Here is a 25088-nt window from a genome sequence, read left to right on the forward strand (position 1 = left end):
GGTGACTGGATTAGACTACTTTTTTTTTATCATTCTTGACATGTTCTTGTATGTTCAAGTTCAAGTATGTGGGACAATGTTATATAATGGCAGAGTTGAATTTTTAGAGGTACTGTTCCTTTAAGAGTGCTTGTTCTCTCACCATCTATGCCAATTTTCCCATCTCCATCCTTGTCGGCAGCAGCGAGGAATGCTTTGGTCTCCTTATCGGTAAGATCTCTGCCATCTGCAGCAAAACCCTTCAGCACAAACCTGTCCAAGAGAAGAGATAAAACTCAATCTGGCAACCCAGGTCACAGCTTGAACACAACCGTTAAGTGACTGAATTGAAATACTCTTGAAAACTGTTCTAGTGCGCGAGTTAAGATGATAAAAGATGATGACTATAACAATAAAGTTAACTATAAAGTTTTAATAATCGTTCTAATTCTGTGAGAATAGGTAAGTCCACACTACAATAACAATATCGTTGAAATCACTTTCAGAATTATTTCTTCCAGCTGATGAACTATAAAAACATTGACGGCCAATCAGAATCCATCCTGCTTTAAAGAGCTTGAGAATTTAAAGTGGCAGATGACAAAGCTTATAATAAACAGAAAGATGTTATGCGTTGTGGACACTAATATAGTTAAGTTTATAGTTATTGTTCTTACTTAGGTGTGGTTTAAACCTGAATTAGAGGTTCAAACCACCCAAACTGTTTTAATTTGTATCATGAATTGTTCATTAATTTAACTAATTTAATTAATGAGATACCCATTAACATTTAAAAATTCAGTTTGGTAGTTATTAACGAACAAAACAAAAAAAGGTCTACCATGATGGCTCTCTGCAGAATTCTTGTCTTAAAGGGACAGTTCACCCAAAAATTAACTACATTGGACCCCATTGACTTCCATAGTATTTATTTATTTTTATTTTATTTTTTTGATGGGGTCCATAAACTGTTTGGTTACCGACATTCTATAAAATATCTTCTATACAAATATAGGTTTGGAACAACCTGAGGGTGAGTAAATGTCGACAATTATATTTTTTGGCTGAACCCTTTAAGGCCCGAATATTCACACCAAGGATGATACTGATAAAAATATAGTTCTAAATACAAAAGAACAGCAGATTCTGTAACGTTAACGGCACAGAGAAATTACATAATTGGAATCACTTTCGAAACAATTTTTCCAGCTGATGAACGATAAAAAACATTGACAGCCAATCAGATTCCATCCTGCTTTAAAGAGCTCAAGCATTTAAAGCGGTCGATGCAATAACTGCAGCACGTGCTTATAATAAACAGAAAGATATCGTCCGCTAGTGTGGACGCTAATAAATGTATCCTTATCTTTATAGTTATCGTTGTTGGTGTGAACGGGCCTTTAATTTCAATCTGGCAACCCTGTACTTCCCTGCTGTTGGCCAATGATGGACAATCATGTACTGATAATAAGTAATTGGTGGACAAGGCTGCTGTCAGAGGCGATATATATAGCAAATCAATGCAAACGGGAATCGCTCGCGGTCCCTCTGTGTCCTTGAGGCCAACAGGAGACGGTAATAAAGGTAGAATGAGACACCAACACTGAAGACGGGCCAAAAGACAAAACTAATTTATGGGTCTTCATTCAGAGAAAGTTGGCTCAAACTCAAACACATAAAAACATGCAGCCGCTTGTAAAGTGTCTCTCACTTAAGCTCCTCCTCCTCGATGAAGCCGCTGGCGTCCACATCCAGAGCTTGGAAGACCAACTTCACGTTGTCAGCAGACAGAGCCTTCAGTCCCACCACATCAAAGAACTTCTTGTGGTCGAAGCTGTCCGCAGCTGTTTATGAGAAAACACACTTCAGCTGATGGCATTTAATGCTATGTAGCACTACAGAACAGTCAACTACAGAAAACAATTTCGACTTGTGCGTCAGTATGTAAAAACAAACAAAACGGATGCGTACAGTGGAAGTCTTACACCAAAATAATTGTTTTAGTGCACACTGTTTGGAAAGTAGGCTATGACCACAAAATGAAAACATTATACATGTATGCATGAGGCTATTGTGCTAAAGGACTTACAAAGCTGTCAATGCAAAGTTTTAATGTTCATAAACATTAGAGCTTTCGCATGATATGCACAAGGATACCAACGCTTTAGCATTCTCTTTCAAAAATACTGTGTTAGCAAAGTTCACAGAGAACTCAAAAGTTTTGCGAGCGAACGCAAAGTTTATCAGGGGAACACAAACAAACGCAAAAGCATTGAACTATATTTTTTCACATCATCTAAAAAAAATTCCATCTCCATACTTCTAGGAACTTAGTTCTAGGAACTAGCCACCAGGGTGGTTCCCTGAGAACTAATGGTTCCCCTATGAACGTTTTCGTGGTTGCATTCGCACCGCCAGTAGGAACTCAGAAGTCGTAAGCCGCGCTTGTTGTTGTGACCTTAACATAATCATGTTTCTATTGGTCCCCTCAAAGTTGCGTTGGATTTTCTCCTCAGTGTAAAGGTTAAGAGGCCTGTCTATCACTGTTTTCCATGTTCATAGAGTTAGTTTGTGGAGTAAATATATAGGCTATAATCTGTGTGTTTACATAGCTTTTTTAAAATGGCGGGTGCTGCGTGTGTTCGGCCAATCAGCGTACACTAACGTCACTGGTAGTTCCTATAGTGCTGGTTTAGACCCGACTCTGAAGTAGGAGTTAAATTAGTTCCTCCAAAAGGAGTTCCTAGAACTAAAATCGTTCCTAGTTCCTGTGGTGCGATCCGGGAACTTTCGCCAATAGTTCTAGGAACTATGAAAAGGCTACGACATATTTTAACTGTTTACGTTAGGAATTACATCTCATCTCAACATCTCAAACCAGATGTGTATCAGCCTAATTTTTGCTGTTTTTAAAAAACTGAGGGAAGGATTTCTTTTTCTGTGGAAATCAACTCCATATCCTTTGCCATTCCTGGAACATTATTATTCTTAAGAAAATGTAATTATTATATTTATTTTATTATTATAATACAAATGTTATATAAGCATGGTGACACTTTACAGTAAGGTCCTATTAGTTAACATACATTATTTATGAGCAATACATCAGTTACAGTATTTATTAATGTTTGTTAACATTGGTACAACTGTTATTAGCTCATGTCCATTAAATTATATTAACAAATACAACTTCTGATTTGATGAAATTAACATTAAAGTCGGGATAAAAAAAAATGCAATTAGCTTTTTTTTCCTATTGTGACCTATCTGAGTGAAATTGCTTCTGGAATAAGAAAAAAATGGCTTTCATCCTCAGGAGATGACCGGAAAGTACTATTAAGTTTGGTGTTGTTGCTAACTAAACGGAGGCAGCTAATTTAGTCCCACCGTCCACCGAGACCTTATTGTAATGCCTCGTTCAGATTACACGATTTTAGCCAGATTTTGGCACGATCCGGTTGACGTAGGGTGTCCTGGGGATTCGTAAAGGACAACGGGCGACTCGAGACGCAAAATTCGATCGTTTCATCTCGTATAGTGTGTCATAGTGGACGACAACCGACAACCGATGCTTCACGACGCTTCACGACATCACGATAAAAAGACTAGCGTGTTGAATTTTTTTTTTCTGGTCCTCCACGACGGTTCCATCAAGAGTGAGTGCGTGTGTATGTGTGTGAGTGAGTGAGTGAGTGAGTGAGTGCGTGTATATGTGCGAGTGAATGTGTGCGTACATGTGTGAGACGGCACGCGATGACTGGTCGGACTTGGGAAGCAACGTGCAGTCTGACATCTTTCTCGTCCACGACACAACAAGATTTTAGGAGTCAAAATCGCGTACCAGAACATATGGCACAGTGACAATATCTTAACAGACAAAAAAAAAAAAAAAAACATGTAATCTGACCCAGGCATTAAGTGTTACCAATTATTATTATTTTTACAAAACTCACCTTTGAATTGATCAAGGGCTTTTTTGATATCGTCATCTTTCAGAAGGTTTTTCATGGCCATCTTGACAGCTAGAGAAGCCAGAGAGAGAGAGAGAGAGAGAATATTAGGCGCTAATAACTAAAACAGAATGGGTGCCAAAATGTGTGTGAATCAAGACTACAGGATTTCCCAGCAGACTTTGATCAGCACAGGGACACATTTAGTCTTTTTTCGTTTACGGTTTAATGCCAAAAAAGAAAAAGAAAAATTCATTACATTCTGTTTTTCCATATATGCATGTGAAATACATCACAACATAGGCTACACTTATGCAATTGTAGTCTTATGAAATGGAAGTAGGTTTTGTTTATTTTTATTGGCAGGGATTTAACAGTCAAGTCTCTAATCCAGTGCTAAATTTATTGTGTTGTCTCTGTTTATCTGTTAGATTAGTCATGCCTATCTCTAAGAGTTTAACAACTACATGCTGGTTTTCTATCACTGTTATCACCTTCTCTAAGACCTGAAACATACTTTTACGTAAGTACATGAACACAAACCGCAGTGATTTCAAGCAGTTTGGTGTGTCAAACTCAAATGGCAAATGGCAGTTTCTATCCAAAGGTACTGATGTTGAACAAAATCCTTCTCCTGCTGTATCAGCTTACTATTAGATCCATTGGTGTCCGAGTTCAGGCAACTGCTGCAAGGAACACTAACCAACAATGAGATCCGCTGCCAAGAGAACAGATTCGATTGCTCTCATCTTGGCCTCTTACGATTGCAAGAGTTCCTGTCGCCCGTAAATAACTTTACAGCATTCATACGCTGCAAAGGTGGCATGCATAAGGCATGACAGCTGTGTATGTGTTTGTATGTTTGGCTATTTAAGTTAAGGTATGTTTCATCCAAGTGTGTTGGGTTGGGTGGACAGGCCTTCGGAGAAGAATGTGTTTGCTCTCTTGAGAAACTCTATCCTTCTGTAGTTTGAACTATATATGTGTGTGAGATCACAGATTATAAAGTGAAGTGACATTTGAGGTGTCTCCCTTGTAACGCTAAGAGATCTGACTTCTTAACCTCATTTAACACTTCACAACTGCAGCAGCCAATCAGAGCTCGTCTCTAACACCAGATGTTGAACCAGGCTTTCCACTTCAAAAGAGTTAACTTTACAAGTAAATGACAAAAAACATACCGTAAAACTCCAGTGCTAAAATCACAAGAAATGACAGACCGCTACGAGAAATCGTTGGCTAGCTAACACTAGCACGACAAACGAGGAGAATTCAATTTCAAATGTAAAAATACATGGCATGATAGATGAGATGGTGTTTTCTTTACGGTTCTTCCTTGCGCAGCAGGTGTTTACAGGCTCTATGCAACTATTTATGCAGCTGCTACAGTAACTTCACCAGAATAAACTACTTAGACATAGATATAAATCATGCAGAACGTTCTGATGCATGACTGTCAAGAAAGATTGTAAGGTCTTTTTGACAAATAATGATGAATTTTGAGTAATTCTGATGAATTACAAGTGGTTTAAAAAGTCACAAGCTAACTTTACACTGTAGAAATAAAGATAATTGAGGCACCATTTGGGGTGGAGACCTCTGGAGAACATCTAGACACCTTTGTTTGAATCAAAGAATTGACCTTTGAGGAACTAAAAAACCCACAAGTTCTTGCAAGAACTTTATATTTTGAAATATACAAAGAAGTTCCTCAAAAACACAATTAGGATATTTGAGGCACCTTCAAAAGGTGTCTAGAGGTTCTCCCGAGGGTTCAGCCAGTTTGGAGATCTGAGGAACCCCTAATAGTCCCTAAAGCATCTTTAAATTTTACAGTGGTTGCTCTTGGTTATATGGTAAGCCAGGTTATGCAAACAACCCAATAGAAAGAAAGAAATGATAATAAAATGTTCCTCCTTGACAGGAATGAGATTAAATGTTGATCAAGTCCTGAAGAAAAAGACCCCCGATAATCTGTTTCTCCTCTCAAAACATGGATTTCCCAAGATAATTGTCTGGAATCAAAATTCAGAGATCTCAGTATGAACTCAAACATTTCTCAGCAGATTATTTCAAGACCAAATTATTTACTCTTCCTTTATGTTAGCTATTGTTTCATTAATGTCTGTTTTTTAGGGAATTATCCTAGAAAACGATATGCCTAAACTCTATCCATACCTGTATGAAGGGAAAGCTGGCGGGAGGATAGGCTTGAAGAGAGAGAAAGACCCCAAGGTGAGAGATGGGGGTCCACTGGGTGTCTTATATACTCTGGCTTAGCCTATGTCTATTTCAGGATAGACCGGGTCATAATGCAACACGCAGGAGAATGAAGGATTGTATGTGTGTCTCTGTGTGTGTTTGAGAGAGATCACTTTCTTGGTGGCCTAACGAATCAAATGCTACTATTAATAATCGGGTCTCATTTGACTTCTTGTGTCCTCTCAGTAAATCACTGTCTACTTCTCTCTCTTTAGTTTATAGCTCTGTTCTAAAACCTAATGAAGTGCCTTCCTGTCGACTGCCTACATCCTGACTGAAATGGATCCAAGTGACAGATTTGAAATGCTCCTCCTATACAGCAACTCTACATGCCAGGAGACTCGATTTTCTTCTTGGTAGATTCAAACTGACTCACAATTGATTCCAATGGAGCTCAATAGTGAGCGAGCGCTCACTTATTCAGCAAACTTGGCTCCATTTTTGTAAAAAGCATGACAGAAAATGTTTCCGTCAACTTCTGGACATTGAACCAAACCAACCATGCGTTTTTCAAATGAAGATCGTAGAACCAGTGACGCCATTGGTCTCTACGATCAACTTTACTCTCAATGCTTTTGAGAAACGCAGCCCAGCTCTGAAATGAATCAGAATACAACATTTGATTTGAGGAAAAATGTTTCAAACATTGAAAGAAAATTATTGTGAATGAACTACTCATCCCACAAAGCATTGCATATGACAAAATCGAAAATGATGGTTAAACTATCAACTTCAAAAACGTCAGTGATCAGAAGTATAAAATACAAGTCATGTTCACGCAACATGTTTAGTATGAAAATTCGGTCTTGCATGCGATTTGTCTGTTCAGACCAATGCGTAAAAAAATGGCAGATGGCTTGAATGAAAATGTAATTTCACCCTCTGACAGTAGGTGGCACTTATATATATATATAAAAAAAGCAGAAATACCCCAGTATGCAAAGAGCTGCAAAACTTTACGTTTCTGACACCTGCTTGACATGGAGAAAACAGTCAAACAGTATTTACATGTTTTCAAAAAGTCATTCAGATTTGTTGTTGTACTTTTAAGTAACAGCAGCTCTGGGCATGGGACCAAAAGCACAAATCTATTTTGGCCAGTTTTTTTTTTTTTGCAGTGTGATGGAAGAGCAGTCTCTCTAAAAAAAAAAAATCAGTCTCATAGATGGCATGCGAATGGCTACGTCTTTGCAATTGCCGTCAATCAAGAAAGATTCTTTTTGCCCTTAGAATGCCGTAGAACGCTTTAGAATGTTTCAAATGCGTAACGTCTCGTCATACACTACATCTCAGTGACATCAGAGTTCTAGTGTGACATGAAGTGACTTTCAATTTAATTTTTTTCAAGTAGGGAGTTGCGTATTCAGACTTGACTATAGACTCGAATGGAACATGTCGTTAATCATATTTCCAGGCGCTTGTCATCGCCATTGAAGCCCTGGTGTTAAAATATCTTTGTCCGATATTTACAGTGATTGAGCCATGTGTCCCCACCGAAAAAAAGACCCAGGATGGGTTTCACTCATACTTAACGCATACTTAAGACGCCTGATGAAAGACAGTGGAGAACTTCTTTACACATGTTTACACACAACACCAGTGCATGGTGGGTATACATAGCCCTGCGTGATCCCTGTAATGTGACACTGTATTAATAAGAGCATCTATATATCAAACCAGCTGGGTTTCAGATTTCCCTCATCCTGTAAATCACTTTCTATAGCTATGCTTACATTCCTCCATCAGCTTCTTTTCCTCTTTGCAGATAAATCACCAGTCTCACACTGCTTCTCAAGGTTCTTTAGTATGTACTTGGACTTTAACCAGTGTATATCTTCATCGCTCCACTTCTCTTTCTTAGTGGGACTAAATGTATTGGTTTTCCTCATGTTGGTGGCAGTCAAGATGACCATCTCCACACTCCACGACAGTGTCAGAGGGCTGTGGACAGTCTCTATGTTGGTGTTAGCATGGAGTTTAGTTGTTTATTATTATATATATTTGATGTATTGTGACTTTTACAGTGTTAGTCACAGCGCAGCCTGTCACATCGAGATTAATGTGAATGACTGTGTGCTTGTCAACTCTCAGCAGTTTCTCTTTGGCACCTTGGAAAGTGGCACTCAATCCTGTCATCTCGGCTTACTGATGGGAAATACTTACTGCATAAACACTCACACACATATATGCCAACGTCACAGTGATTTTCAGTCTTTCCCCATGCAGTATGTTTGTGTTTATTTTATATGTTTTATTATTATTATTATTAATTTTTTTGATACTGGACATTGCTTCCATTGCATATAATACGGGACATTGCTCCCATATATTCTGGTAGGAGCCCTGACGAGTCAAAAATCTGTCTTCCTCTCAGGGATTCCCTTTTAACACAGCACTTACCATCTGTCAGAAATCGAAATATTGTAGCTTGATCCTGCCTAATACAGGGATGACTAATACAGGGTCTCTCTCTCTCTCTCTCTCTCTCTCCCTCTGTACTGTTTGACCCTCTGTTCTCTCACCATGCAAGGGTGTTTCACTATGTCTACCGGCCCTATTACATTACCCTGCCTCAGCATTACGAAGACTGAAAGACAGAGAGACAGAAATAGAAAGAAAACAGATCCACAAATGGACTGTCTTTCTCCTAATAAATAAGGAGTGATGATGAGAGGCCAGAAAAGGAAGGATGAACATGGTGATTGGTCAGAAAGAACAGTCAGTCACACAGAACGCGTTTTTACTGCGCTGATTTTTCATTGATTTTCAATGTAAACATGCGCTAGCTTTTTGCACTAAGGACGTGTCCACCAAAGCGTTTTTATCCAGCTGAAAATGCCTAGCTGTTTTTTCATTTGAAATGCTTTGCTCGCTATGATACGGAATATCCATGGAAGTGTTAGTATCTCATTTCACAGATAGTTTGTGTCTGTATTGTTTCTAATACAATGTAAAGTATTTGCTCTGGCTCTTGTCGCACTTTGTAACACATCTTTCCCTCGCGGATCAAAATGACCCGTAGCCTTAAAATTATACTTTTTTTTTTTTTGTCCAGAAAGCTTATTTTATTTCATTTTGTTAATATTTTTTCCATTTTTTTAATGCAATTTTTTTGGCGATTTATTTTATTTTATTTTATTTTATTTTATTTACCTTTAAATTATTTGATCAATAAATAAATAGTAATTTAAGCACATTCCTCACATTATTTCAACTTAAATTCTAATGAACTCACAATTTCATGACCCTTTTAATTCAGCTCAAAATATCTTACATTGGGTGTTTTTGCCGACCTCTTGTGGAAAAAAAAAATATATAACATGATATTTCATAACTCTAGCCACTAGATGGCCTTTGCTCCTATTTGGAGCAAATGAGCTGTTCCGCTGAGTCCTGAAGTCAGTTCATTTCAGTATGCATTCATTCAGATACACATGTAGACATTATAAAATCTTTTTTTGGTAAAGTTTTAGCATTTTTTGTTAGAATTTTGAGCATTTTTAGGTTTTTCTATGTGTACTGAAGCATTACTCGCATTCAATTCATTCCTATGAGGTCACCTTGACCTGCGAGGGAAGGATTTGTTACTTTTTTAAATTTCAACTTCAGAACTCCTCGAATCCATTCAATTTGTTTCGTGTGTATTCGTGGTTCAAGTGCAGCAAAAGTCCTAGGGTCTTGGACCCCTCTGATGAACACTCAGTAAAAAAAAAAAAAGAGAGAGTTTCGGGAAGGATTAGTTAATTATTTTGTTCCGCTATTATGCTTGTTGTTGTCATCTGTTGACATTGTACAAGCAGAATGTGCCGGTTGGTCGGTGTTGTATTAGTCCCGCCCCTCCTCCACTGTGATTGGATGGCTGGGTAAAAAGTGACAGTGATGAATGCTACTTTTACTCAAAGTTGAACATTCTTCAACTCTAGACACAGTAGATGCTCGTTACGAGGCTGGCATTTTTGAAAATGATGTGCTCCCATTGAAAACAATTGGAAAAATACAGTGGGTATGGAAAGTATTCAGACCCCCTTAAATGTTTCACTCTTTGTTATATTGCAGCCATTTGCTAAAATCATTTAAGTTCATTTTTTTCCTCATTATTGTACACACAGCACCCCACATTGACAGAAAAACACAGAATTGTTGCACATTTATTAAAAAAGAAAAACTGAAATATCACATGGTCCTAAGTATTCAGACCCTTTGCTGTGACACTCATATATTTAACTCAGGTGCTGTCCATTTCTTCTGATCATCCTTGAGATGGTTCTACACCTTCATTTGAGTCCAGCTGTGTTTGATTATACTGATTGGACTTGATTAGGAAAGCCACACACCTGTCTATATAAGACCTTACAGCTCACAGTGCATGTCAGAGCAAATGAGAATCATGAGGTCAAAGGAACTGCCTGAAGAGCTCAGAGACAGAATTGTGGCAAGGCACAGATCTGGCCAAGGTTACAAAAAAAATTCTGCTGCACTTAAGGTTCCTAAGAGCACAGTGGCCTCCATAATCCTTAAATGGAAGATGTTTGGGACGACCAGACCCCTTCCTAGAGCTGGCCGTCCGGCCAAACTGAGCTATCGGGGGAGAAGAGCCTTGGTGAGAGAGGTAAAGAAGAACCCAAAGATCACTGTGGCTGAGCTCCAGAGATGCAGTCGGGAGATGGGAGAAAGTTGTAGTAAGTCAACCATCACTGCAGCCATCCACCAGTCGGGGCTTTATGGCAGAGTGGCCCGACGGAAGCCTCTCCTCAGTGCAAGACACATGAAAGCACACCTGAAGGACTCCAAGATGGTGATAAATAAGATTCTCTGGTCTGATGAGACCAAGATAGAAATTTTTGGCCTTAATTCTAAGCGGTATGTGTGGAGAAAACCAGGCACTGCTCATCACCTGTCCAATACACTCTCAACAGTGAGGCATGGTGGTGGCAGCATCATGCTGTGGGGGTGTTTTTCAGCTGCAGGGACTGGTTGCAATCGAGGGAAAGATGAATGCGGCCAAGTACAGGGATATCCTGGACGAAAACCTTCTCCAGAGTGCTCTGGACCTCAGACTGGGCCGAAGGTTCACCTTCCAACAAGACAATGACCCTAAGCACACAGCTAAAATAACGAAGGAGTGGCTTCACAACAACTCCGTGACTGTTCTTGAATGACCCAGCCAGAGCCCTGACTTAAACCCAATTGAGCATCTCTGGAGAGACCTGAAAATGGCTGTCCACCAACGTTTACCATCCAACCTGACAGAACTGGAGAGGATCTGCAAGGAGGAATGGCAGAGGATACCCAAATCCAGGTGTGAAAAACTTGTTGCATCTTTCCCAAAAAGACTCATGGCTGTATTAGATCAAAAGGGTGCTTCTACTAAATACTGAGCAAAGGGTCTGAATACTTAGGACCATGTGATATTTCAGTTTTTCTTTTTTAATAAATGTGCAAAAATGTCAACAATTCTGTGTTTTTCTGTCAATATGGGGTGCTGTGTGTACAATAATGAGGAAAAAAAATTTAACTTAAATGATTTTAGCAAATGGCTGCAATATAACAAAGAGTGAAAAATGTAAGGGGGTCTGAATACTTTCCATACCCACTGTACGCTAGCCTCGGGAAAAGCGCTTTGGTGGACACACAGCCTAATAAAAAAAAAACCTGTGGCGCTCAAGTTTAAAGTAGTTCAACTTTTAACGCTAACTCTAACCCTTAGTACAACAGAACAAGCAACATGATGTGGCAAACCTATTGCCATTATCCATGTCTACAGCTTCATTCATAATGACCTTGATTAGTTTTCACTCTGCGCGACGGCCATTTTAATAAACCTCACGAAAGTAACTTACAGCTCCTATCTTTGAATGAGGAGACATCAAATTCTCCAAAGCTGTTCACCAAGCTAACGATATAATTTCATATTTGAAATCACCAATGAAATCTGACAACAATGTTATTTCTAAATGCTCAGATCGTGATGAAAACTGCATTTTTTCTGCTAGTTAGAGAGCACACAAATTCTTTGAACTGCAAAGGTCACAATGTGACGTCATATGCAAGCGTATGTGTAAAAAAAAAAAAAACATATTTCAACATTTAAATAACACATTTTAATAGCCGTGTTTACATTAAATAAATTACTAAATAAATATTAATAAATGTAAATAAAAAAAAGATTGCGCTGCATTTACAATCCTGTGAAAACAGGGGGTGCTGCCTCCCTACATCCCCGTGCCCTGCACACATGAAGCATACAAAAATACAAACCGTGTTTCCAGCACTTTATGAACGTGTAGGCAACGTCCTCTGATCTACCTATTAATACAAGGACATACCACTGTCTGGAAGTGGAAAATTGGATTCAAAGAAGCCCTGTCAGTCAAATCTGTACACTCTCCTCCTCTCATTTTGTGAGAACAGTAAACACAGGCATGTGTGTAATATGTAGTATGGCCTTGATTTGAGATCATGACACTGTCGCTATTTCTCGCTGAAGTGGCAATGCGAAACATCACACACACACACGCACACACACACGATCCCTGGAGCTGAAAGGAAACATCACAGCTGCCATGACCTTGAACTTATTGTAGCGCCAATGTGTAGCTACGTATATGATTGCAATTTTGTAAGGTTCACCCTCTTGAATTAAAACTGCCAGGACGTTGTTGGCATTCCCAGGTTTAAGGGCCCTTAGAAGAACATTTGTAGAGTGATAGTAATACGTACAGAACAGTAAATAAAGACTCAGATCAGAATAGTCTGGACAAAATAATTGCTTTATTAAATATATTTGGACGATATCTAAAAAAATACATTAATATAAATATTTATTATTTTATATATGACTGTTACATACAAGAGAATATCTTGAGAAATATATCTATTTAACATCGTTAAATCATTACTTTGCATATTGTCTGTTCTGTTTGCTGCCACCTAGCGGTCACTCATTATAACTGCATCTCAATCCTTCACAAGCCTTTAATTCTGCTGTTCTTTAGACTAGGAATAGTTCAGCCAAATATTAAATAAAAATTCCCCTCACCCTCATGCCATTTTAAAACCCCTTGCTGCTATTTATCATAGACTAAAATTGTATTTATGATCAAGTACAAAAGTATTTTTTCGCAAATATATGGTATTTTAACAATATATGTTGTTAAAACAATAGTGAAAATAGTATTTAACACAGATAAACATTACAGTGGCCCTATAAAACTTGTGTTTGTTTGAACAACCCGACATAGAAACATTGGTTTAACCAATAGCTTGAGTTGTCTGTTTGGCTGGCCAATGACAGATGAGAGCAACATTCAATATTTTTACAACTCCATGGTGGCATAACTCAACTTTCAAACCGGAGTCGAAAAGATGGATAGACTCAAAAAGAAGTGACAACATGTAGACAACTTTTCTGAATGGTTAGTTGATGAATTTATGTATCTTATGTGTAGTTATCTATGAGTCATTGATTCAAATTTTGTCTTGATAATCTATAAATCTTGTTCAGGGGGCGGGGTTTATTTAAATTTTAGGGTTAGTGATGTCACTAACCCAGGAGGAATGTCATGTAGTAGTCCTTAAAAAGCAATTTCTGGAAAATAAAATATCTCGCTTTGCTTTGAACTCTGAGCGTCGTAACTTTGCAGATGTTGTTTATTCTCAAACAGCAACATTACACATAATCAACCACCCCTTTAAATGCTTATTGCTGAAAGGGTTTGAGACCTGTGGAATAAATTAAATGATTCATGAACCTATAGCATTCTAGCCGAGTAGGCTAATGCAACCACAATGACTGGTCTTACCTGTTGACGTGCAGCAGTTGAGAAGCTGCAAGTGAATTCCTCGCATACTCGAGCATCTAACTAAAGAGATCTGATCTGAAAGAGATTCAACTACACACGTCGAGAATGAATCAACGACAGGTTTTAATAATAGAATTGTTATTAATATACCTGATAAGCGGAAGAAGATGGATGGATGGGTTGTTTTTGATATATAATGATAGGCCTATATTATTATTTTACAGGTTGGTTGCTTTATTTCTTCATCTTTCTCTTGTCAGGTAAGTGGGCGGAACAAGTTCTTACATAATGCACCTTACACTGATGGTTGTGTCGCGTTTCGCTGAGTTCTTTTTAATTCATTCATATTCTTACGCGTCATATTCATAAAAAAAGAAGAAGTTTGTTTCCACTTGAAACATTTCAATCGCGTCTCCATACCTTTGAGCTCCGTCGTGCTGTTTCTGAACCCTCTAAAAACGCGTGAACTCATTATACTAAAGACTCTTTCAGTTCCCGTTTGATGTACGTGCAACTGTAAACCCGCCTCAGAAAACCACCCGCAGCTTCACTTCCACTTTACTGAGCAGTCTCTCTGTCTGCCTCTCTCTGTGAGGGTTTGAAGAGCTCCGAATCTACCATTATCCAGCATGTCTCTCCCTCAACAGCTGCGCGATGAAAGGTGAGCGGAATCATGTCTTTATTACTATTTACTCATGAATATTCATGAAATCATAGAAGAGACACTTTCAGGGCGTAGTGTTTGTGTAGCCTACTATTCAGTTCATGGTAGCACTTTATTTTTACAGTCCTGTTCCCCATGTACATACTACTTATAGTAATTACAATAACTGTAGCCTACTGTAAAATAAAGTGCAACCCAGTTCATCTAGTAGCTATACTTTAAAATACTATGCCTAGCTACTACACTATAATCTACTATAGCACTGTATTGCACCGAGTATACTATGAAACAACTACTCAGTCTAGTGTAGTAGCCTACACTAAAACTATACTAGTCAAGACTTGTCCACCGTATGCACTAATCACGTTTAAAAAAAATAGATGAACCTCCAAAGTGGGGTTAATTAATGTTTTCAGTATAAGCAAATTTGTGGCCTAATGTTAATTATTCAGAAAAAAATTACAATTGTGTTAAAGAAACTGATTTATCCACCTAGTAAAGTATTCCCATCTCAAAAAGTATATACTTTAAAGGTGCATTGCGCAACTTTTCATGTTAAAAATACCCGTTTTCTAACCCATACATGCTTAAACAATTGCCTGATGGGCTGAATGAGCCCTTCTCTGATCACTGCGATTGCCTCTATAATCCTGTACAGTAAAATAAATAAGAGGGATTCGGGTCGGAATCTGAGACTGGGCGTGACGTCATGCGCGTTCACGGCACGCTCATATGTCTGGCAGGTTTGTGTATGCGCCGACGCCGCCATTCTCCGTAGAAAATGGATTCTAAGAGACCGGCTTGTAGTTCATTTCAAACACCAACGCAAACTCCACGTAAGATAAAAAAAGAGAACTTTTGTCTAGTGCAACCAAAAGGTCCAAATTGGAGTCAGACAGGCGTCGGGGTAAGACGAGAGTAAACATAGGGAAGGCTTTCAACAAATGTGGAGAGATCTCCGGTCTGCTCTAGGGCTCAAACGGGATCCTCAGTTGGCTTTTTTCTTGATAAAAAGGTAAGATATATCCCATTCTCTAATGTCTGATACGGCCAATAATGACAATAAATGACGATCCATAAAATGTGTAATGCTTTAGCGTAAGCTAGATAAATGTACAATCGGAATAGGTTTTACTAACTTACCATTGTCAGTGATCAGGTTCAGAATGATTGTGATATAAAATGCTGAATGATATATAAGTTAGATACTTAGACACAAATTTTGAGCAAATTACTGCTTAATTACGATGTATTGCTATTGGAATATGCTACTTAGCTGATCAATAAAACAGGCTAAACCCCCGCAAATCTTCGTCGGATTAGCCTGTTTGGCTTTTATGGTAACGTCATAGTGCCACTTGATTGTTTATTACCTTGAGACATTTGGGTGTACTTTGTTGACCGACTGTGTATGGTATGGTATCATGATTACAATTTTGAGCTTTTACAAAGTAACTTATATTGTTCATGAACGTGTTTCCATAATAATAGTCATAAGTGGATACAGTAAACACATAACACAGTTCAACATGGCGATAGATGGGAATAAAAAACGAAGTTTTCTACTACCCCCATTTTTTCCCTCACACATAAGTGTGTTATTTACTCAATTGCCTTTCCTTTCACATATTTTAAATTACTTGCAGATTTAAAACTTTATTACCTCTGAAGACATTATGATTGTAAACAAAAGATTTGTGCGGCTGATGCTCCTTGGGTTATGACCAGCTCGTGCTCGTGCAAGCGTGCGTGTGCGTGTGGTCCGTGAGCGTGCACACCTCTGGTTGCAGTTTCGCTTGCCGCCAGAGGGGGCGTAGTTCTGCGAAAACTCAGACTCTTGCGCAATGCACCTTTAATATAAGCTCAACAAACAATATATAAATTATAAGTTATACAGTATGTGTGCACAACAAAAAATCTGCTTTTAAGGCTGGAACAGATTACTTTATTGTACATTTTTTATAAAAAAAAAAAATAATAAAAATATAAACCCAGCGACAACAACATATCTTCTGTGATAATCAAAATGTTTGTAACATTTGTTCACCCTACAGTGATTTCGACCAGCTTCCGGACAACATCCCAGTCACTGCAACCATTGCTGATATTGAGGAGAAGAAAGGTTTCATTGATTACTTTGTGAGTTCCCTGAACCCTGTTAATCTTTTTTCTACTCTACTTGTCTTCTATAATTGATCTGCCTTATAGTCTGCCTAACTGAACCTGTGGCTTATGTTTAACCAACAGCATACACCTGTCCTACAAAGGATTAGTTGTTTAAAGATATCTATAAAATGGCAATCTTAAATTTTGTCCTAAGGGGATTCATTCTGGAATTTGTTTTTTAATTGTTTGCCTACATGTACATGTGTCAGACTAATGTTTTATGCCATTGTATTGCATCTCAATGTTTTTTTTAAATGATCACGCTACTACACACCTAGTTTTTGACTTGTTTGTTCTTTATCATCTTCTTGCAGATTTTCGTGATTGAGGTGAAGACCAAAGGCAACAGTAAGTACCTGATCTACAGAAGGTATCGACAGTTCTTCGCTCTGCACCAGAGTTTGGAGCTGAAGTACTCATCTGAAGCCAAGACGGGATACACCTGCCAGCTACCTGTCCTGCCAGGTCTGTGACCAAGCAGCTGCACAGCCTACACTAAATAACAGTATGGTAGAGATCTGAGGAAACCTAGGTTCACTAGCACATGCCACATAAACACTGAAGCTAAATACGGTTTTCACTTCTGTTCTGTGCTACTGTAAGTGCTTAATCCCATTCAGAGTGAACGTCACATTATATAACTGAATTTAACTCCTGAAAAGCTCAGGTTGTAACAACTAAAGTGTCAATATATTTGTGCAGTGTGTACAGAACTGAATTGAACGATTAGTTAGTTAGATGTATTGTATAAATTTCCATAGCCTATAAAAGTTTTTGCTTAAAGGGGTCATGATATTTTAAAAGTACAATTTTTTTATTTATTTTGTGTAATTGAACAGGTTAACTTGCTTTAATGGTTCTTTACCTGTGCTTTACCTGTGCTTCAACTGTACATTATTGCGGCTCCTCTATTCCCAGTCTGTCTGAAACGCGCCTATTTCTACAAAGCCCCTCCTTCTGAAAAGCTCAGAGTGCTCTGATTGGCCAGCTGACCCAGTGCGTTGTGATTGGCCAAACACCTCAAGTGGGTGTCGGAAATGTAACGCCCCTAACCATAATCACGAGCTTCAGCTTCCAAGGCTTTAAAGTCCCCCTGTAGTCAATAATTGTATCCCTTAAAACTCATCTTTGATCACAAAAATGACATATTTAAAGGTTTCTTTCTTTGAATTTCCATATGAATATACAAATTAGCCCCGCCTCCACTCACTCACACCAGCTCAGAGATCCAAGTTGACAGGTTCACAGGTTGACCTGATTTGTTACAAGGTAGTTTGTGACATCAGAAACACCAGCGATTTCAAACCGTGTTTTTGAGATTGTCTTTGGTTCACTGCGGTTTTAAAGAGAAAATACTCAGCAATGGTGTTGACTGATGAATTTGCACATGGTTTGTCTTAAAGCATATTAAAAGCACCTCATAGACATTTAACAACAGTCCCACGGACCCAGCCCCAAACCCAATCTCTTAAAAATTAATAAAGGCTGGTTTCTAAAGTACTTCTTCCTGCCTCTATGTATTAATGCTCATGGGTAGCCTAAATGGGTTCCATTCAGACCTTAACATTAAGTATTTTACTGTTATTTGTCAACAAGATTCAACAAGACATTTTCACCTGGCTAGACCCAATGTTTAGATCTGTTGTGGTATTTATGCAAATTAGCACATCTGTAATTAGATTATGCACCGTTTGTCTATGTTAACAAACAATTTTAAAAAACTTGTAATACATTTTTTGTTTGTCTTGATATAAGTAATCAACTCAGTAATTTTCATGGTGATATCTAAAGGTTAAAATTTGTACCCTATTCATGTGAGAAAAATAATGAATAGGCGTATGAATAGACTATATTTGGGTCTTTTTCGGAACTTTCCCCTAATGGGATTCTTCTGGGCTTTTTTTTCCTTACTCAGGACATATTGAGGATACAAAATCAGTTGAGTTTGATTCTGTTGCAATTTGTTCACCCTTTTTTCCTAAAACGCCTGGACTATTTCTTTGTGCATGCCTTTGGGCACATTGTGACGTCGAAATTTGAGGAAGTAATATCTGGACCTCAATCAAGGCGTTTTAGGCAGGCCTGGATCATCGTTCTCTGTTAGAATAAATTCTTTTAAATTGTTAAATAAATTATCGACCTTTGTGGGAGAGTATGAGTTTTGTAACTTCAGATCTTATATATGCACAAACAGATACATTACACACTAAAGGAAAAGGAAAACATTAAAAAAACAAATCATATTGCCCCTTTAAGGTTCAGTGTAAAACACCACCACAAACTTATTACAGGAGCAGTCCACATTAAGCAGGGGTGTCCAATCCTGCTCCTAGAAGGCTACCCTTCTACACCTGCCTGGAAGTGTGTGTGAAGGCCTTGATTTGCTGGTTCAGGTTTGCTTACAGTTGGTGCTAAACTAAAATGCAGAAATGTGGCCCTCTAGGATCAGGATTGGACACACACGTCCTTAATAAATAAATCGGGAATGTCACCAAACTGTTGTCATCTCTCTGACAATATGACCCAAGTCCCAAAAATTGACATTCAACTTCAAATGACTGTCGACATGGATGGGGGGCACAGGCTCTGACAAGATGAAAGTAGAAGAGACAAGTACCACTTGAGAGACTCTACTAAATCAAGGTAATGACGGTCTTCAGGATTACTAGAATCTTGACAAGTTGGAGCTAAACTCTGCAGGATTGGAAACTCTTGGGCTAGAAGAAGGAACCAGTTGTAGGGTTGGATGAAAGATCTCAAAACACCAGATCATGGATCACTCCTTGTGGTTGCCCTTAGGCCTAACCACTACCCCACTTCCACTGTCCCACATCCCACTGTAATCAGATGCCAGTTATCCCGATTCTCTCCAATGCTGTTCCTTCAGAGTCAAAGTTCACTCCTTAGGTGGACTTTGTCCTTTGAATACTTGAAGTGTTTCCCACAAAGTTACTGATTAACCAGAACTCCTTAGATTGGGAAGGGGAACAGCAAAGACAGAAGAAAGGGATAGCATTGCATTGTAAGGAAAATTATATGGGTAGCATCCTTTCGACTGTCCTCATATCCTTCTGCTTTATCTATCCTCACAGAAAGAAAAACAGTTTTCAAACTGGTTTGAATTGGTTTGAAAGATCACAAATGTCTGAAACCACTTGGGAAATGATAGAACCCATAAGTCATCATCAGTCATTATATTAAAATGGAACTGTCTGATTAAAAACCAGTACTTGATTCAACACCAACCCAACAGAAGAAATAGTAACGTCATCTGCATCATCGTAGTAGTGTTATCTACTCTAGTTTCATTCTAGTCTCTAATGTCTTTAACTTCTTCTCTGATCCCTTTTTAATCAGCCTTATGTCTTACCTATCAACCCTATCTTACACCCGGCCCAATGCAGCGCCAAGCGTGACGCAAGTGTTTTTTGCTAGTTTCAGTCCGACGCAGTTATCATTTTCACTTCCTGCGCCACGTTGTTTAAATAGCAAATGCATTTGCGCCCATTTGTGCGCCCATAGGCGTGCTGGTCTGAAAACGAGGTGTGTTCAGGCGCATTGTTGGCGCGTTGCTATTTTGAGGCAACAGAAAAAGACTGGGCCATTGACCAACTGAAACCTGCCAAATATTTAAAATAAAAGGATTAAAATGTAAAAGATTATTATTGTGTACATAAAGATATGGTGGAATCCGGCTTGTCCCGAAGATGGTCTGCTTGCGCACTTTTACCTCGCGCACGCGCAGTTCCGTTTGCGTTCTGAAGACACGTTCGGTCTTTCCACTATCAAATTCCGTCATGTAAATAGCGAATCAGCCATGACGTGAGCGCAACTGGCATTTAAAGGGAATAGGAGATGAGACTCTGATTGGTTTAATGCACGTAAATCCCAAAACACACTCATTACTCATTATGAGAATAGGGACAACCCTTTTAGACCTGGCGCGCCGGCCATTTTTCCCGTCGTTAAACTAGCAAAAGTGGATTCGGACACGCCCTAAGTGAACTTGCGCCGTACGCTTTAGACCATGCGCTTAGATTGTTAAAATAGGGCCCTCTCTGTCTCTCTCTCTTTGTTTCATGTTCCTTTTCCCTGTCTGTCCCTTTCTCTGTCTTTGACCAAACAAATATGTATATAATTGAATTGAGCAGGAAGGAGAGGTCGTTCTTTGGCACACTACACACTATTTCATTAAGGTCACCTAAAAGACTGTGAGCTGACAGGCTTCACTGTCTCTCCTTGAATTTCCACCGAAGCTTCTTCTACCAGCTAAACCTGAACCCAATGGAGCCATATTAATCAAGCCCAATTATATTACAAATTAGCCCTGGATGTTACTGTCTTCATGACTATTGATTGCATCAATGAGTAATATGATTATGTAGTATTATGCAAAGTAAAGATAACTGGCAAGTTTAAATGAGGACATAAAGGGACGTGGTATAAAAGGACGTCTCCTTGCTTGCACAGATCTCATTGATGCTTATTTAATGTGTATTTATAATAAAGTGTATTAGAAAAGACAAGACAGCTTTTGAGACCGCAATGAGAATTAGAAGGAGATTTATTTAGGATGAAAGGGAATTATTGCATAGCCATTAAAATGGTATTAAAATTTGATTCAAACTAGCTTGTGTGAATGGATCCCCTTTCATTTTTTTTTTCTCCCAATCAGATCCCATCAAGTGCGTTTGAGAATGACCCTCTGGTGGAACTCGCAGATCTCACAACATTGTCCAACATGCACATTATTAACATTTCCATTGGGTGAAATCAAAAATAGAAATGAGAAAGTAATTTGGCGTAATATTTGGGGTGCTCATTACGTTAAGTGCTAATTAACGTTAGCAGTAAAGAGATTCAGATGCGCCCTTCGGCTAGCTTTTGATTGTTTAGTTTACAAACTAATTTGTTTTGAGACTTAAATACTTATTTCATCCACTTGTTTGTTTCGCCTCAGGTAAGGTATTTATGGGAAACAAAAAGGAGATTGCAGAAAGCAGAATCCCAGAGCTCAACAATTACATGAAGGTGAGTCAGTCTTGACATTTCGTAAATGTTTACGGTTGTATCCTGGTCATGTTGTATTGGTGGGAGTTGTGTTTGGTAATTGTTGCACTCATGTACTTCGGGGGTTGTAAAACAGCACTGTTGAATTACCAGAGAGGGAAAAACTGTTCCCTTTTTTTATACTTCTCTTTTTTGTACATCCAGTCATTGTCTTTCAGCTTAACTTGTCAGTTCTGATTTAATTCAAGTGTATTTCTTCAACGTTTGACCCTGTAGACCTTAAGATAAATACTCTTTTCACACTCTCACTAATTTAATTTGTGCGTGTGTGTGTATATACACACACACACACACACACATATATATATATATATATATATATATATACTGTATATGTGTGTGGTACAGTAGATATACATGCATGACCGGTGAATTACGTCATTTGTTCTTTATTCTAAAAAAAAATCATGGAAATTCCCAGCACAGTGTCGTTTTCACCACATCTCAAATGACGTTTTGTGTTTAATAGCATTCATTACTGGATTTAAATATGACATTCATCTGAAACAAACATGACTTGATTTAATTTCCACGAAAAACCATCCTACTATACATGCCGTGTAACTCTCTCTCTTCTTCAGAGGTTGCTTTGTCTGCCTACCTGGGTACTTTTGGATGATCTGATACGGATGTTTTTCTACCAGACCGAGTTGGACAGCCAACAGGTCCCCCGGGCCCTGCGCCGCCTGCGGCCCCCCACACGCAGAATGTAGGAGCCTTCCCACAATCCCTCATTTCTCCTTCCAGCACTTCACTGCTTACTTTATAAGATACTGCTGTTCTGCTAACTTTTCCTACAGCCATTATTTAAAAGAAAAGTTTTGTGGCTTTGTCAGTCAGCTATTTACATAAGGAAGGAAAACCACAAAGGAGATCTATGTAATTTCTTATTTGTTTCTCCCAGACAGCAATGTGATTAATTGGAGACTTTTGCTTAAAACATATCATTAACAGTGAACTAGCAGGAGAGTCTCGAGTGATGCCAGGTTATCCCGGTATATTTTACTGTTAGTTTTAGAAATATAGCATGTATATGAAGTATATTACGATGTTATGAACTATATGCCTTTCTCCACTGACATTCTGAGTTGTTTAAAGCGTTTCTGATCATGATGATTGTTAGAAGGCAGCTGACTGACTCTGAGATGGCGTATTAATTACCGTTATCTGTCCAACGTTTTAATAAAGAGTGGGACACAATTGTGCAGTGTTTACCTCAGTAAGTTGGCAGAGTGAATCTGTGAGCTTGCGTGAGTGGAGGCGGAGCTAATTAGGATATTCATGTATCTGTGTATACTAAATGAAGCAAGGGTGTACAACCGAGTTACATTCAAGCTATTTTAGGGCATGCATATTTTTTCACAGGAAAAAACTTTTAAATAATTCATTTTGGTGATCAAAGATGAGTTTTAAGGGATAAAATCATTGACTACAGGGGGACTTTAAGTCATCTGCTTCTGTGTCTATAGCAGGGGTGCCCAATCCTGCTCCTGCCGATCGACTGTCCTGCACAGTTCATCTCCAACACTAATCAAACACACCTGAAGCAACCAATTAAGGTCTTCAGGATCACTTGAAAATTAAAGGCAGGTGTGTTTGATTAGGGTCGGAGATGAACTGTGCAGGACAGTCGATCGGCAGGAGCAGGATTGGGCACCCCTGGTCTATAGTATTTTGAGATCTCGATATTGTCTCAAACTATGTGGTTTGGCAAGATTCAAATCAAAAGTCTCGAAGATTTCTCATCATATTATTCTAAGACCAAATTATCTGAGAGTAACAAATGCCACTATCTGACTGACACTAGCGACTGCGGTCTTTAGCCTCCATGTTAGCATGCCTGAGACGCGGAGCAGAGGTGTAAAAAGTACTAAAAAATGTTACTCAAGTGAAAGTACAAGTACTGAGGGAAAATTTTACTCAATTAAAAGTAAAAGTATCTGGCCAGATTCGTACTCGAGTAAAAGTAAAAAAGTACCACATTAAAATTGTACTTGAGTATTAAAGAAGTAAAAGTAACAGCAATTATGAAAACTAGAGATTCTTGTTTAAGATTTTAATCTCTAAAAACATGAAGTGAATGAACCACATACAAGGTTTTATCCTGCTTTCGAACTGTTTGTATTTAATTGTATTTATTTATCAAACTATAATACTACTATCTAATGCCTGTATGCAACATTCTTTAAACAATCCACTAAACATGATTTTACCACTAAAAGAAAAGAATTAGCTAAGGTATGGCCACTGGTGCTCTTGATCCTGTGGCTGATTTTGGACCACAAACAATGGACAAATGGAGTCTTCAAACGCATCAGATGTAAAGTTATTCGCTGTCAAAGTGACGCCAAAATGTAGGGGTGTAACGATACACGTATTTGTAGAACGGTTTGGTTCGTTGGACCATTTTTCCTGCCGACCAAAATTTCGTTATTTCAAATGTAGGCGCGTTGCATGTGGCAAGCGTGCTCATAATGTAAGAGACGCCGGCGCCACCACAACAATGCCCAACATCAAATGGCAAATGTAATGCAAGCGGAACGAAACTGCTCATTATTGTGTGGTTGAAGGGCCGTTTATCAGTTTGGACCAGTGCAGCGCGAGCCGATCTTGATCAAGCGACACTGTTACTACACAGCGCTAATAAGAGATCCAGTAAAGAAAGCATTTGAATTCGCCACAGAAGTAACAACATCGCTGCGAGATCTAGTGAGAAACATTCACATTTCTCCGTTATTAACGGATCAAACAGCGCTGACGTGGAAACCAGGAAGAAAATTGTGCCATGAATGAACCATCCAGTGTCCACAGATCAGCAACATTCACCATGGATTTACTGTAGTAACACAAACTGCAACCATGTAAGTTTGGCAGGAATAGTGGCTTTAATGCTTACGTCAGTTTTATTTTGACATTATGAATACAATTGCTGCCCTCAAATGTTAATCTGAACTAAAATAAACCTTTGTTTTTAACTACTATTATTTTACTATTTTAACTACTATACTACTATTACATTTCATTTTTTCCAAGGAGCTGTTTTGTTTTATATGCTCCTAAGAAGAGTCAATTATAGCTCCAGAATTGCTCAAAGTACAAAAATATCATACTTTATGATGTTAGTTTTAATAAAAAAAAAAAAATGTAATCAAGGAAATTTCTCTGGCATTTCTTTCTTTTTGCTGTATCGAACCG

General features: G+C 38.5%; 2 protein-coding genes across 4 annotated transcripts in view; one reads left to right on the plus strand and one right to left on the minus strand.

Moving 5' to 3' along the window:
* The window catches only part of pvalb7 (parvalbumin 7), a 37934-nt gene that overhangs the window by 1672 nt on the left and 11174 nt on the right, over positions 1-25088 (minus strand). Inside the window, exons 1-4 of one of the 3 annotated variants that reach the window (XM_084416659.1) lie at positions 6108-6467; positions 3933-4001; positions 1691-1823; positions 143-252 (exon numbers count right to left, since the gene is read on the minus strand). In XM_084416659.1, coding sequence (XP_084272785.1) covers positions 143-252; positions 1691-1823; positions 3933-3993 — 304 coding nt within the window. In that variant the 5' untranslated portion in view covers positions 3994-4001; positions 6108-6467. Of the gene's footprint in view, positions 1-142; positions 253-1690; positions 1824-3932; positions 4002-4472; positions 4635-6107; positions 6468-25088 lie in introns of those variants that run through there. The other 2 variants (XM_084416660.1, XM_084416658.1) reach the window with 2 other exon arrangements.
* The window catches only part of ncf4 (neutrophil cytosolic factor 4), a 31603-nt gene continuing 21016 nt past the window's right edge, over positions 14502-25088 (plus strand). Inside the window, exons 1-5 of the mRNA XM_084416656.1 lie at positions 14502-14654; positions 16712-16796; positions 17138-17288; positions 21784-21854; positions 22475-22602. Coding sequence (XP_084272782.1) covers positions 14623-14654; positions 16712-16796; positions 17138-17288; positions 21784-21854; positions 22475-22602 — 467 coding nt within the window. The 5' untranslated portion in view covers positions 14502-14622. The remainder of the gene's footprint in view (positions 14655-16711; positions 16797-17137; positions 17289-21783; positions 21855-22474; positions 22603-25088) is intronic.

Source organism: Rutilus rutilus, assembly GCF_951802725.1.
Source record: "Rutilus rutilus genome assembly, chromosome: 8".
Taxonomy (NCBI): domain Eukaryota; kingdom Metazoa; phylum Chordata; class Actinopteri; order Cypriniformes; family Leuciscidae; genus Rutilus; species Rutilus rutilus.